The sequence below is a fragment of the Macaca thibetana genome, chromosome 5 (genome assembly GCF_024542745.1).
Source record: "Macaca thibetana thibetana isolate TM-01 chromosome 5, ASM2454274v1, whole genome shotgun sequence".
Lineage (NCBI taxonomy): Eukaryota > Metazoa > Chordata > Mammalia > Primates > Cercopithecidae > Macaca > Macaca thibetana.
In genome coordinates, this window is record NC_065582.1 from 44,110,154 (window position 1) to 44,125,578 (window position 15,425).

At 41.1% G+C, this 15,425-nt stretch overlaps 1 protein-coding gene across 2 annotated transcripts in view; it reads right to left on the minus strand.

Annotated features, from left to right (window-relative positions):
* Nucleotides 1–15,425, minus strand: part of C5H4orf51 (chromosome 5 C4orf51 homolog) — a 75,036-nt gene that overhangs the window by 49,633 nt on the left and 9,978 nt on the right. For both annotated transcript variants that reach the window (XM_050791791.1, XM_050791790.1), the window contains exon 2: nucleotides 11,188–11,261. In XM_050791791.1, coding sequence (XP_050647748.1) covers nucleotides 11,188–11,261 — 74 coding nt within the window. The remainder of the gene's footprint in view (nucleotides 1–11,187; nucleotides 11,262–15,425) is intronic.

The window sequence follows — 15,425 nt, forward strand, 5'->3', positions numbered from 1 at the left end:
TTATCATTTATGCGTTCACTGGAATAGCACCGTTAATTCCTTCAAGAACTTTTTCTTTGTATTCACAATTTGGCTAAATGTTTGGTGCAAGAGGCCGAGCTTTTGATCTATCTTGGCTTTCAATATGCCCTCCTTACTAAGCTTTTAATTTAAAGTGAGAAATACGTGATTCTTCATTTCACTCAAACAATTAGAGGCCATTGTAGGGTTATTAATTGGCCTGATTTCAATATTGTTGTGTCTTAGGGAAGTGGGAGGCCCAAGGAGAGGAGAGAAATGGGGAAATGGCTGGTTGGCAAAGCAGTCAAATTTTATTAATTAAGTTTGCTGTCTTATATGAGTGTGGTTTGTGGTGTCTCAAAACAATTACAATAGTAACATCAAACATCACTAATTGCAGACTACCATAACAGACACAATAATAATGAAAACTTAAAATATTGTGAGAATTATCAAAATATGACACAGAGACAAGAAGTGAATACATACTGTTAGAAAAATGGCAGCAATAGATTTGCTTGATGCAAGGTTGCCACAAACTTTCAATTTGTGAGAAAAAGGCAATTATCTGTGAAGCACAATAGAGCAAAATGCAATAAAACAAGGTGTTCCTGTACCTTAAGCAAGCAAAATAAAATCTATTTTAAAAATTCTGGAGCTGAAGAATGTAATAAATGAAATAAAAAATGCAATGGAGAGCATTAACAGCTAACTTGATCAAGCAAAAGAAAGAATCTATGAACTCAAAGCAGATCATTTGAAACTATCCAGTCAGAGGAGAAAGAAGAAAAAAATGAATGAAAAGAAATGTGGAAAGGCCATGGGATTTGTGGAACACTATCAAGAGAACTAATATACATATACAGAATATGGTACTACCAGAAGGAAAAGAGAAAGAAAGTACTAGAAGAGAGAAATAAGTGGAAAACTTATTTAAAGAATGAAAACACCCCAAACCTGGAGAGAGATATGGACAGCCAAGTGCATGAAGATAAAAAATTCCCAAACAGATTCAACCCAAAGGTGATTTTTCCATTGTTGGGCAAAGTGTTAGAGCTCCAGCAATGGAAAGTGGTCAGCAGGGTAGTAAGAATAATTTACCAACAACAGTATAGATTTGAAAAGTAGTTTTATTAGATAGAACACTGGAGGAGGGTGCAGTGGGGCACCTCAACAAGAGAAGACTGAGTGCATTGTGGTGGATTTTTCCTTAGGGGTATTTATGGACCTTAAAGCAGAAGCTTTAAGGGTCATTTGGACCATATTAGCCATGTAGTAAATGATTACATTCGTAGACATTTTGGTGCCTTGATGTCGACAAGGGTTGCACAATGAGTTTTGACATGCATGCATTCTGGAGATGTATAAAAATTCTAGTTACTTATGAATTTGGGGGAAAGAAGACTGGCACCAGATGCCAGCTTTAGATAATAGGAAAATCTAATTACTTCTAAATTCCTCAGATAAGTTTTGCCTCTGAATGGTCACCAAGTGATCTTTACTTTCTTCAACCATGACACATTAAATCAAACTGTCACAGTAGGTAGCTAGTTAGACATGAGCAGAACAGGAGAGGGCTCCCCACCCCACCCCACACCCCCGACCACACATACACAGCAGGAATGTCAGGCAACTATCAGAGAGACGGGCTTAACTGTCTCTCTAAAATAATAATTGGCCACAACCAATGCCAGGGAAAGACAGTCTCTCAAAAAACCAAAACTCCTGAAACTGGTAATCAGCAGCTTCCTGATAAGATTTCAGGAGATGGGTGAGTGGGCTCAAGAGTGCACATTAAGAGTCTAAATGGCAGAGTTTAACTGGTATACGACCTTCTAGGGACATTTGACTGGTAAGGGAAGGATGCCTCAAGTGAGCATGTGTACAATCCAGTACACACACTGTGCATGCTCCCCTCCCAAGCATCAGCAGGCCACTGCACATGCAGACAGCCCACCCCAAGGGAAGGATCAGGAGAGAAGGAACACAATACCCCAGAAGCATACCAACATATAAAAACCCCAAGTCAAAATGTCAAGCTGCACATCTGATCTGTCAAGTCACCTGCTTGGCCCTCTTCTAAGTGTACTTTACCTCTTTTCATTCCTGCTCTAAAGCCTTTTAACAAATTTTCACTACTGCTCTAAAACTTGCCTCTGTTTCTCCTTCTGCCTTATACCCCTGAGTTGAATTCTTTCTTTTGAGAAGGCAAGAATTGAGACTGCTGCAGATCTGTATGGATTCGCTGTTTGTAACATACTTTGGTGCCATGACGCAAATACATTATGCTGTTAACATACTTTCCACTACGTTCCACTGCTAACAAACTTTGGTGCTGCATGACTCAGATATGTTCCCTAGTCGTAAGAGACTTCTACACCTTGCCTTCTTCATCTGAAGGCATTCAACCTCTGTACATGGTTTTCTTCTCCCCTTTTACTCTCCTGCTTACAAACCAAACCCCAGAATGATTCCTCTCAGCCACAAGTGGCTGTGCTCCTCCTGGCTGATCTCTCAGCTCACCCTGGCAGGTAGCTTGTGGTGGGGGGGAAAGACCTTGAAGCCCACATCAAGTAGAACTGAGGCACTAATGGCCCTCGTAAACAGGGAGCTCATGAGAATGGTAGGACTAAAGCCTAAACCCATGCAATGCTTGGGGTTTCTTCTGCTTTTCCAGCTAAAATTACCTCTTTCCCAAAAATACCTATGCTGCCTATTCTCCTGTTTTCTCTGTGTGTTTTCTGAAATGGCCTTGCACACCTGCCAGACTGTCTGCCTCGGGGGCAAGTCCGCCTCTTTGTTTTCACTTTTGCATGCCACGTGACTTCTTAAACACATACTCCCTGTAATTAATGTTCTTGCAAGCTGCATTTGCATGGCAACAAAGACATGGGCTTCCTTGCAGGTATCCCCTGAGATGTATACTTGTTTTTACCCTACCAACTTGGATGACTTCCAACCCTTCCCCTGTCTCTTGGCACATTGTGGGGACAGACAAACTAATTGGAACCCTGGCTCTGCCAGCAACTTATGACTTGCCATATGCTTTTTGTTTCTGTTACACTCTAGGGGCAAGTTTTTCAGTGGCTTTTGAAGCAGTTTGTCTACCTGCATAGGGCCTCACTCTGTGGCCCTTTAAAAGTCCCACATACTTGCTTTTTTTGAGTTAGAATCCCTCGGGAAGGAGGCAAAGTTCTTCCTTTGCCATTTGTGAGTTCTTACTCCAAGCCCCAAGCCCCAAGTTCTCTGGAGGTTACTACTTTATGTCAAGAGGGCAAATAAACGTTTCCCTCTAGAATCCAAGGGTTGCTGTTTTTGTGAGCATATGAAGGCTTCCCATGAGTATTCCTCTCACATCCTCCCACTTCTTCCTGTAGCCTCCATTTCTCTAATCACTTCCATGCTCTTCTCAACATGCATCAAGACCTTCAATGTCATATTCAAAGGAAGGGAAGTCCAGCCCCCTTGAGGCAGTTAGCTGAAAAGCAGGCCTCTTTTCTACTTAAAAAACGTGTAAAATGGGAATCTGAGAAAAGATAATGATTTTGTTGCTAAAATGCTCCAAGTGAGAGTCACTATGAGGTCGTGGAGACAAGGATATAGGCCAGCCCAAGACCATAGGCACAAGAGACCCATAGGACAGAGATAAAGCTTGGTCCCAGACTAACAGATTACCATTAGAACAGAGACGAAGGCAAGGTTAGGGGTACATAGTAAGACTGGTTCATTCTGGAACCCCAAGGATAAACAAGGAGACCACTGTTCACTTCAGTATCTCCTCTGTTCTCAAGTGCACACTTGTGATGAGATGGGACCAAGGCAAAGGGTACATGGTAAGACTGGTTCATTCTGGAACCCTAAGGACGAATGGGGGATGCCCCACACAGGATAACAGGAAAGTAAGATGGGACACCTTGTTTTTACTTTTTTCTCCTCTGTTCTCTCTTCACAGACAGGTAATCTTGTCTCGATACCACAGGAACTGCCCCTTGGATGTATCTCCCAAAACGGAAAAATTCCCCCAAACCTTAAAACAAGAAACTAGTTTTCCTTTGTAATACTATTTGGCTTAAAAATGAAAGGGGAGGAAATAACAAAAGTCAGCCTTGGAACCTAGTGCCCCTGGGAAGGAGGTCCTCAGATTAGCCTCTTCAGTCTTTCATAACTGAGAGCAGATTAAGGAGGACAGGGCCAAGAAAAAGGAGAAACAAAGGGAAAGGAGGTATTGGCTGCTCTGCAAGCCCACTAGCCCCCTCCAGGTTGCCCTAAGGACACTTCTCCAGGTAACTACCATTGGTGCAGGAAGCCAGGGCACTGGAAGGCACTGCCCCAGTGGGATAAAAGCTATGTGCATGGCTTGCCCCTTTTGCCAGAAGGTCAGCCACTGGAAATGAGACTACTCTGAGGGCCAAACCACCCATGGGACAGAATCCCAACTCCTGATGGCCTTGAGCTGAAGGGGCTGTCTGCTCTGACTGGCTTCCAAATCAGACACTGTCATCAACAGGACAAAGTTGAGGGCAACTTTGGAGGTGGCAAGTAAAATTATAAATTTCCCTTTTGGGTTCAAGAGCTGCTTACTCTGTGCTAATCTCCTTCTCTGAGCAACTTTCCTCCAAATCCTGTCAGGTAATGGGGGAAATGCCACCCCCTCCCTCCAAAAGAAAAAATTCACATCCTTTTATGTTACTTAAGGGACCAGTCCCTGGTGATGTCTAAATACCCAACACCTCTTTAGGGCAAAAAAAAATTTTTTTTTCCAAGATGGGTGCTTGCTTAATATTTACCTGACTTCTGAATTCATCTTTCTTTTATTTTTAAAATTTTTTGAGATGGAGTTTCACTCTTGTTGCCCAGGCTGGAGTTCAATGGTGCGATCTCAGGTCATCGCAATCTCCACCTCCCAGGTTCAAGCGATTCTCCTGCCTCAGCCTCCCTAGTAGCTGGGATTACAGGCATGTGCCACCATGCTCAGCTAATTTTGTATTTTTAATAGAGATGGGGTTTCTCCATGTTGGTCAGGCTGATCTCGAACTCCTGACCTCAGGTGATCCTCCTGCTTCAGCCTCCCAAAATGCTGGGATTACAGGCATGAGCCACCACTCCAGGCCTGAATTCATCTTCCTAATAGCTCTATTTCTCCTAAGAAAGCTACCTAAATCTTTAACCAATAACTTCATCCTGGACAGTCCTACCCAGTGGTATAGAAATAGCCCACACTTATTCAGACAAGCACTAGCAAAAATCTAACTGAGCAATCTCTTGAGGTGGGATAACTTCTCCAGTGCAGTATGTAAATAATCTCCTCATTTGTTCCCCCTTTACAGAACTTGCAAAGCAACATGCAGTACAAATCTTTACTTTCTAATGAAAGGAGAATGATTTTTGTTGAATTCAAAGGTTCTAAAGGCATGGAAGGTTATAAAGAAGAGATTTTATATAAAAAAGCACCTTTTATATAAAAAAGTATCTTGTATGGGCCGGGCGTGGTGAGTCAACGCCTGTAATCCCAGCACTTTGGGAGGCCGAGGTGGGTGGATCACGAGGTCAGGAGATCGAGACCATCCTGGCTAACACAGTGAAATCCCATCCCTACTAAAAAATACAGAAAGTTAGCTGGGCATGGTGGCAGGTGCCTTGTAGTCCCAGCTACTCAGGAGGCTGAGGCAGGAGGATGGCATGAACCCGGGAGGTGAAGCTTGCAGTGAGCTGAGATTGCATCACTGCACTCCAGCCTGGGCGACAGAGCAAGACTCCGTCTAAAAAAAAAGAAAAAAGGAAGAAAAGAATCTGTTTTCTTTTATAACAGGACACACTTGGAGAAACTGGTTATTTTACCAAGGCTTTGACTAGAATGGCATGCTTTTCTTTAAGGAATCAAAATGGAATTATGAAGCCAATAAAAGTTCCTTCAGAAAACTGTCCTCATACCTTGGCTGCACAGTCCCTGTAAAGGGTTCCTGGCTTGTGGTGAGTAAAGAATGTCACTTTATAACAGGCCTAGAAGCCCCAAGTTATCTTGAGACCATAAGAAGAGAGAACTTTACCCAAGTCATACAGGTATTTGATGGTGCCAACCTAAGGCTTTAAAAAAGTCTTATCTGAAATTCCTTATGGAACACAGTTTCATTAAAGCCAATTTTAAAAGGACTCTATATGGCACATAATTATTCTCACTGTGCTTTATGCAAATAACCATGCCAAGTATAATAAGACTAAAGTTTATTTTGTGAACAAGTCAGTTCTATCATGATTTGTCTTTAATAAAACTGAGGACCGGAGAGAAAAAAATTATGTTTCAAAAACTATGGTACACCTATTATTAGATTCTAGTCTCATCAGTTTTTGAGTTTTCTTCTGCAATTTAGATTAACCCTGCTTATTCCTGTGAACCAACCAGTGATCTCTGGCTGCAGGTCAGAAGAAACAAGACGGATGCGTAATGTAAAAATCTGGATCAATATTCTAATTCTGGGCACATATTGGAATCAGCTAGCAACCCCAAGAACCCAGTGGAATCAGCTAGCAACCCCATGCACCCAAGTCTTAGCAGGCATAACTATAGCCACCAGCTACCTGAGCATATTGGCAGTCTCAGAATTTTTTGGAGCTATCATCATCCCCTTATTTTGGCTTAGCATTCTTCTAATTCTAATAATCCTATTTCTCGCCTCTCACCTTCAGGCCATCAAGCTCCATGTGATCATCAGTGAGGGATACTGTCCTCTCAATATTCAAGAGCCAGCCTTCTACAGAGGACCCCTAGACTGCTCATTAGTGGGACATGACAGAGGCAAAATCCTGTCCCTGTCTCTTGGACCTGGTTGGATACTGCCTTCACCAACCCATGGAACCAGCTCTGCCCTGACAGCTAGCAAGAGGCCAAGACCTGCAGAACAATCACTGCCACTCCTCTCTGTCAGCAGGAATCAGTTACAGAAGACTGACCTTCATCCACTTTCCCCAAAGAATTGGGGTACTGGACTCTTGAGGGGGGAAATGTTACAGGAGGTAGTTAGTCAGGCATGAGCAGGGCAAGAGATGGCCTAGCCTCCAACCTTGCCACACACACACAACAGGAATATCAGGCAACCATCAAGCTATGGTCAGGTGATTGCTAACTGTCTCTCTAAAATAATAATTGGTCATAGCAGATGCCAGGGAAAGGCAGTCTCCCAATACATAGAAACTCCTGAAACTGGTGATCAGCAGCATCCCAATAAGATCTCAGGAGTCTGGTGAATGGGCTCAAGCTTACACATTAGGAGGCAAAATTGTGGAGTTAACTAGTACATGGCCTTCTAAAGACATTTGTCTGGTAAGGGAAGAATGCCTCAAATGAGCATGTGTACAGCTCCAGTAAACACACTGCATGCTCTCCTCTCAAGTGTTAGCAGGCCACTGCACGTGCAGACAGCCCATCTCAAGGGAAGAAACAGGGGAGAAGGCATGCAAGGCCTTGGAAGCATGCTAACATATGAAACCCCAAGCCAAAGGTCAAACTGCACACTTGATCTCTCAAGTTGCCCGCTTTAGCCTCTTCCAAGGTAATCTCTCGAGTCACCTGCTTCACCCTTTCCCAAGTGTGTTTTACCTTCTGTCGTTCCTGCTCTAAAGCTTTTTAATAAACTTTTACTCCTGCTCTGAAACTTGCCTTGGTCTCTCCTTCTGCTTATGCCCTTCAGTCAAATTCTTTCTTCTAAGGAGGCAAGAATTGAGATTGCTGCAGACCTGTATGGATTTGCCATCAGTAACAAAACTTTCAAAAATCAAAGACAAAGAGAATTTTGAAAGCAGCAAGAAAAAACATTTGTCCTAATTTCAAAATATATTAGAAAACTGTAGCAATCAAACGAGCATGGCGCTGGCATAAAAACAGACACATAGACCAATGAAAAAGAATAGAGAACCCAGAAATAAACCCATGCATATAGTTAGCTAATCTTCAGCAAAAGCACCAAGAATACACAATAGGGAAAGAATAGTGAAAGAAATTAAAATACTTTATCCAAAAATATATTTCTTTGACGTATTTTTAAATGGCTGCTACTTGGCCAGCAGACAGAAGTGGCCTTGTGAAGCTATTCTAAGTGGGGGAAATTTGCATCTGTAGAGAATCTCCATTAATGAAGTCATGCCCCCTCCCCTTTCTATGCCTTCCTCCAGATCCAGGAGAGGTTGAGAGTTTGACACCTTTATTATTTATTTATTTAAAACTTTTTCCTCCAACTCTGGCAGATGAACTGACACCTTTAAAAATCTGAAAAGAAACATTTACCATCTATTTTCTCTGAGGGAGGCTTCATCTACATAAAAAAGCCACCTTTGCCAGTCAAGCCTCCTCATTTCTCTCTCTCTAAACCTGCCTTGCCATTAAGCCTGATTTACCTGTTTCTGGACATTCTCTGAGTCTGCATTCTTTACTGTGGCCTCAGGATAATATACATGTTTCTGTAACTCATTGGGAAGTTGGGTTTTTATTCTGAAGGCTCCCATGGATGTATGTTAAATAAATGTTTATGCCTTTTCTCCTATTAATCAATCTGCCTCATGTCAGTGATTTTTACCAAAGCTTTAGGGAGCCAAGAGCCTATGGCTCCCACAGTAGTCTCATCAATAATTGGGCTGAGAAAACCGGATATCGACATATAAAAGAAAGAAACTGTACTCTTATCTTACACTACACACAAAAATCAACTCAAATAGGTTAAAGAGTTAAATATAAGACCCGAAAACAAGAAACTCCTAGACAACACAGGGAGAAAGCTTTCTGACATTGGTCTTGGTAGTGAATTTTGGATATAACATCAATAGCAAAGTCTACTAAAGTAAAAATAAACAAATGGAACTATATTAAACAAAAACTTTCTGCACAGGGAAGGAAACTATCAACGAAATGAAAACTGACAGAATAAGGGGAAATATTTGCAAACCATCTCTCAGATAAGGAGTTAATATCCAAAGTACATAATGAACTTGTAAACCAAAAATAAAATTCTAAGCGCCCCCAACTGACTGGTGGACGCTCCCCTCAGCCAAGGGCATTTCATATTATCCTGAAAAACTAGTTCAGGGTCTGATGGAAACTGGGGGTCAGATATGCCTCACAAACATCAACAGAGAGAGTTTAAGACTGATAGAACAGACTCTTTAAATCTGATAAGAAACACAGTCTATTCTCTCTGAAATCTATCTGTAGGCTTCATTTGCATGATAAAACCTTGGTCTCCAGATCCCTTTATCAAAACCCAGACATTCCTTTCTAATCTATTCCAGGTCTTTAGATAAAATCTCTTTCAACCAATTGCTAATCAGAAAATCTTTAAATCTGCCTCTGACCTGGTAGGCCCTGCTTTGAGTGGTCCTGCCTTTCTGGATTGAACCAATGTACATCTTATATGCATTGACCGATGTCTCGTGTCTCCCTAACATGTATAAAAGCAAGCTCTACCCTAACCTTGGGCATATGTTGTCAGGGCATCCAGAGGCTGTTCACAGATGTATCCTTAACCTTGGCAAAATAGACTTTCTAAGTTGATTGAGACCTGTCTCAGATACTTTTGGTATACAAACTCATACAACTAAATAGCAGGAAAAAAAACTGATTTAAAAATGGGAAAATGACTTGAAGAGACATTTTTCCAAATAGCACATACAAATGGCCAAAAAGTATATAACAATGTTCGCAACCTCACTAAATTCAGGGAAATGCAAATCAAAACCACAGCTAGGTATCACTTCTACCTGTTAGAAAGGCTATTAAAGTTAAAACATAAGTGTTGTCAGAGATGTGTGAAAAGGAAACACTTATCCACCGTTGATGGAAATGTTAATTGGGAGGTTCTCAAAAAAAATTAAAAATAGAATTACTGTATGATCCAACAATCCTACTGATACATATCCAAAGGAAATAAAATCATGACCTTGAAGAGCTATCTGCACTCCCGTGTTCATTACAGCATTATTCACAAGAGTCAAGATCTAGAAACAACTTATGTGTCTGTCGATAATGAAGGGATAAAGAAAATGTGGTATATACATACAATGGAAAATTATTCAGCCTTAAAGAGAAGGACATCTCGGTCTATGTGACAACATGGATGTACCTGGAGGACATTATGCCAAGTGAAATTACTCAGCCACAGAAAGACAAAAACTGCATAATTTCACTCGTATGTGTAATCTAAAAAGTCGAAGTTATAGAAGCATAGTAGAACAGTGGTTACCAGGAGGTGTAAGGTAAGATAAATGGGGAATTTTTGGTCAAGGTGTGCAAACTTTCAGTTATAAGATGAATACTTATGGAGACCTTATGTACACTATGGTGACTATGGTTAGTTACAATGTATACTTAAAATTTCCTAAGAGAGCCGGGCATGGTGGTTTATGCTTGTAATCCCAGCACTCTGGGAGGCTGAGTTGGGCAGATCACGAGGTCAGGAATTTGAGACCAGCATAGCCAACATGGTGAAATCCCATCTCTACTAAAAATACAAAAATTAGTCAGGCATAGGGGCAGGCTCCTGTAATCCCAGCTACTTGGGAGGCTGAGGCATGAGAATCACTTGAACCTGGGAGGCAAAGGTTGCAGTGAACCGAGATCGCACCATTGCACTCCAGCCTGGGTAACAGAGTGAGACCCTGTCTCAAAAAAAAAAAAAAATTGCTAAGAGAGTAGGTCTGTTTTTGTTTGGTTGGTTGGTCAGTTGGTTTTGTTTTGTTTTTTAAAACATAGTGTTGCTCTGTCACCCAGGCTGGAGTGCAATGGCACCATCTCGGCTCACTGCGAGCTCTGCAAGCTCTGGGTTCAAGCGATTCTCCTGCCTCAGCCTCCTGAGTAGCTGGAATTACAGGCATGCGCCACCACACGCAGCTAATATTGTTTTTCTGTTTTTAGTAGACACGGGTTTCACCATGTTGGCCAGGCTGGTCTCGAACTCGTGACCTCAAGTGATCCACCCACCTCGGCCTCCCAAAGTACTGGGATTACAGGTGTGAGCCACAGCTCACAGCTTCATTCTTTTTCATGGCTGTGTAGTATTCCATGGTGTATACATACCACATCTTCTTTACAATATTTATTTGTCAATCATATCTCAGTGAAGTCAGAGAAAAAAAAGAACCTGAAAGAAACACAGCAACCCTGGCAAAAGGGCTGGGCCCAGAAACTTCTCATGTTGCACTTACCTTTGACATCTGTAGTCTCTTGGGTACCAGCCCAGCAGAGAAGACGACAGGCAGAACTGTTTGGCAATGACATCCTAAGAAAAGCAAGTAGAAGAAACAAGTTACAAATTTATGGATTTATAAATCACATGAAGCCTATGGACTTACAGGAATTTCCATTTATCTTTTTTTAAAGCTTTCATTTTAGGTTTGGAGGTACACGTGAAGGTTTGTTATTTAGATAAACTCGTGTAATGGGGGTTTGTTGTACAGATTACTTCATCACCCAGGTATTAGGTCTAATACCCCATAGCAATTTTTTTCGCTCCTCTCCCTCCTCCCACCCTCCACCATCCGGTAGACCCCAGTGTCTGTAGTTTCATTATTTTTTTGAGACGGAGTCTCACTCTGTCACCACGCTGGAATGCAGTGGTGTGATCTTGGTTCACTGCAACCTCCATCTCCCAGGTTCAAGTGATTCTCTTGCCTCAGCCTCCTGAGTAGCTAGGACTACAGGCGCGCACCACCAAGCCCAGCTAATTTTTGTATTTTTAGTAGAGACAGGGTTTCACCACGTTGGCCAGGATGATCCCGATCTCTTCACCTTGTGATTTGCCTACCTCAATCTCCCAAAGTGCTGGGATTACAGGTGTGAGCCACTGCGCCCGGCCACGTTGTTCCCTTCTTTGTGTCCATGTGTTCTCATTATTAAACTCTCACTTATAAATGAGAACATGCCGTATTTAGTTTTCTGTTCCTGCATTAGTTTGCTAAGGATAATGGCCACCAGCTCCATCCATGTTTCTGCAAAAGACATGATCTTGTTCTTTATTGTGACTGCATAGTATTTCATGATGTATATGTACCCCATTTTCTTTTTACAACCTGTCATTGATGGGCATTTAGTTTGATTCTATGTCTTTTCTATTGTGAATAATGCTGCAGTGAACATTCGCATGCATGTGTTGTTATGTTCTAGAAAGATTTCATGACGCAGACACCAAAAGCAATCACAACAAAAGCCAAAGTTGACAAAGGGGATCTGGTTAAACTTAAGAGCTTCTGCACAGCGAAGGAAACTATCAACAGAGTAAACAGCCTACAGAAGAGAACAAAATATTTGCGGACTATGCATCTGACAAAGGTCTAATATCCGGCATCTAAAGGGACTTAAACAAATTTGCAAGAAAAAAATAAACAATCTCATTAAAAAGTGGGCAAGGAACATAAACAGACACTTTTTAAAAGAAGACATGTGGCCAAAAAGCATATGAAAAAAAACTCATTATCACTGATCATTAGAGAAATGCAAATAAAAACCACAATGAGATACCATCTTATACCAATCAGAATGACTATTACTAAAAAGTTAAAAATAACAGATGCTGGCAAGGCTGCAGAGAAAAGAGAACACTTGTACACTGTTAGTAGGAGGGTAAATTAGTTCAACCATTGTGGAAAACAGTATGACATTTCCTCAAAAAGCTAAAAACAGAACTACCATTCTACCCAGTGATCCCATTACTGGGTATTTACCCAGAGGAATATAAATCATTCATCTTTTTATTTCGTTTTTAAACATTTGTTTGTTCTCTTCCACTCTTTCCATGCTCCCAACTGTAATCCCACAATCCCATTAAATAAACTACAGTTGGACTTTCTTATCATCTTTAGTGATTTGTTTGTTCTCTAATTTGTCATAAAAGGGTAACATTTTCAACTTCTGCGCATGAAAAGCTCAAACATTAAGTTTATAATTATTTCAAAGGGATTTATGAGTGTTTCTCTAGGGAGCTGTTTTCGAAATAAGATAAGTGCTATGAATGGGATAAGAAAGATTACAGTAATTATGTTGGTTTCTGAAAAAACCAAAAACTTAATATCAGCGGAGTAACTTGGGGACTCACAGATGCAGTGTGTATCCTTTGAAACACATCTGTATCCCAGTTTCCTTGAATCCAAATATGACACTCTAAGCAAGCAGGGACTGGGTGGGAAGCGCAGGTTATTTTGTATGGAATGAACAAAGTCATCAATTTCTAGAATTCAACACATGGTAGTAATTATTTTGGGGGTCTCTGATTGAGGGAGGAGCGTCCTCATGCTTCAGGAACCTGTAACTCTGTGACGCAGGGGTAGAGTGGAATTGTTATCAGCCTAACGAGCCCTAAAATATTCCTATACATGTATTCAGCACACAAACCAGCCCTAATCATTCCTGAGACAGGGGTTGGTCGCCTACTCTGCATCTTTCTTCTCCTAACCAACAGCAGCAGTTGAATCACCTGGGGGTATGAATCTAAAAGTGCAGATTTTTAAGCTAAATCCCCAGTAATTATTGTTCAGTAGATTTGGGGCAGATGGTCTGATACAGGTGGTCATTGGGCCAATTTCCCAACTTCTACAGGAACCACTTAATTGCTTCTCTTAATATATTTTATCGCTAAAAACTATAATTTGGTTTGGGCTGGGTTTTTTTTTTTTTTTTAATTTTATGTAAGCAGAATTATACAGCATGTCACCTGGTTCAAAATGCCCAACATTATGTTCGTGAGATTATTGAGTGGAACCATAGTTTTTCTTATTCATTACTATACAGTATTCCATTGTATGACCACACCACAGCTGACGCTTCTGTCAATGAATAGTACTTATTCTGCATTTTGCTTGTTTTAGTTTTTTTGGCTATTATGAAAAGTACTGCTAAGAACATTATTGTACATGTCTCTCAACGTACATGTGAAAGCACATTTCAGTTGGAGTAGAATTGCTACGTCTACAATATCCATAGAATCAACTGTAGAAGGTAAAACTAAACTTTTTCTAAAGTGCGTCATCAACGTATGTTCCCATCAGCTGTATATGAGAGATGTTATTGTTAGGCATCCTTATCAACACTTAGTAGGCTTTTTTTTTAAGACTCAAGGGGTATATGTGCAGGTATGTTACATGAATATATTGTGTGATGCTGAAATTTAGGCTTATATTGAACCTGTCACCCAAATAGTGAACTTAGTACCCAATAGGTAGTTTTTCAACCCTTGCTCCTTTCCCTCTCTGCCCTCAGTGTCTACTGTTTCATTTTTATGTCCATGTGTATCCACTGTTTAGCTCCCACTTATAAGTGAGAACATGCTGTGTTTGATTTTCTGTTTCTGCATTAATTCACTTGCCAGCTGCATCCGTGTTGCTGCAAAAGGCATTATTTCATTCTTTTTCATGGCTGTGTAGTATTCCATAGTGTATACATACCACATTTTCTTTATCCAATCCACCATGGATGAGCACCTAAGTTGATTCCAAGTCATTGCTATGGTGAATAGTGCTGCAATGAACATACGAGCACATGTGTCTTTTTGCTGAAATGATTTACTTTCCTTGGGATATATACCCAGTAATGGGATTGCTGGGTCAATGGTAGTTCTATATTCAGTTCTTTGAGAAATCTCCCAACTACTTTCCACAGGAGCTGAACTAATTTGCATTTCCACTAACAGTGTTTAAATGTTCCCTTTTCTCTCCAACCTCATCAACATCTGTTATTTTTTGACTTTTTATTAACAGCCATTCTGCTTGGTGTGAGATGGTATCTCATTGTGGTTTTGGTTTGTATTTCTCTGATGATTAGTGATGCTGAGCATTTTTTCAGGTTTGTTGGCCACTTGTTGTGTCTTCTCTTGAGAAGTGTCTATTCATATCTTTTGTGCAATTTTTTTTTGAGACAAGGTCTCACTCTGTCACCCAGGCTGGTGTGCAGCGGCATGATCATAGCTCGCTGCAGCCTCGAACTACCAAGCTCAACCAATACTCCCACCTCAGCCTCCTGAATAGCTGAGACCATAGGCACATGCCACCATACCTGGCTAATTCTTTTTTTGGGGAGGTTGGGGGGTGACGAGGTCTCCCTATGTTCCCAGGCTGGTCTCAGATTCCTGGGACAAGCAATCCTCTTCCTGCCTCAGCCTTTCAAAGTGCTGGGATTACAGGCGTCAGCTACCCACCTGGCCCTTTGCGTACTTTTTGATGGGTTTGTTGGTTTTTATTTGTTGATTTAAGTTCTTTATGGATTCTGGATAGTAGTCCTTTGTTGGATGCATAGATTAAAAATATTTTCTCTCATTCTGTGGGTTGTCTCTTTACTCAATTGATAGTTTCTTTTGCTATGCAGAAGCTCTGTGGTTTAATTAGGTCCCAATTGTCAGTTTTTGTTTTTGTTGTGTTTGCTTTTGAGGACTTAGTCATGAATTCTTTGCCTATGG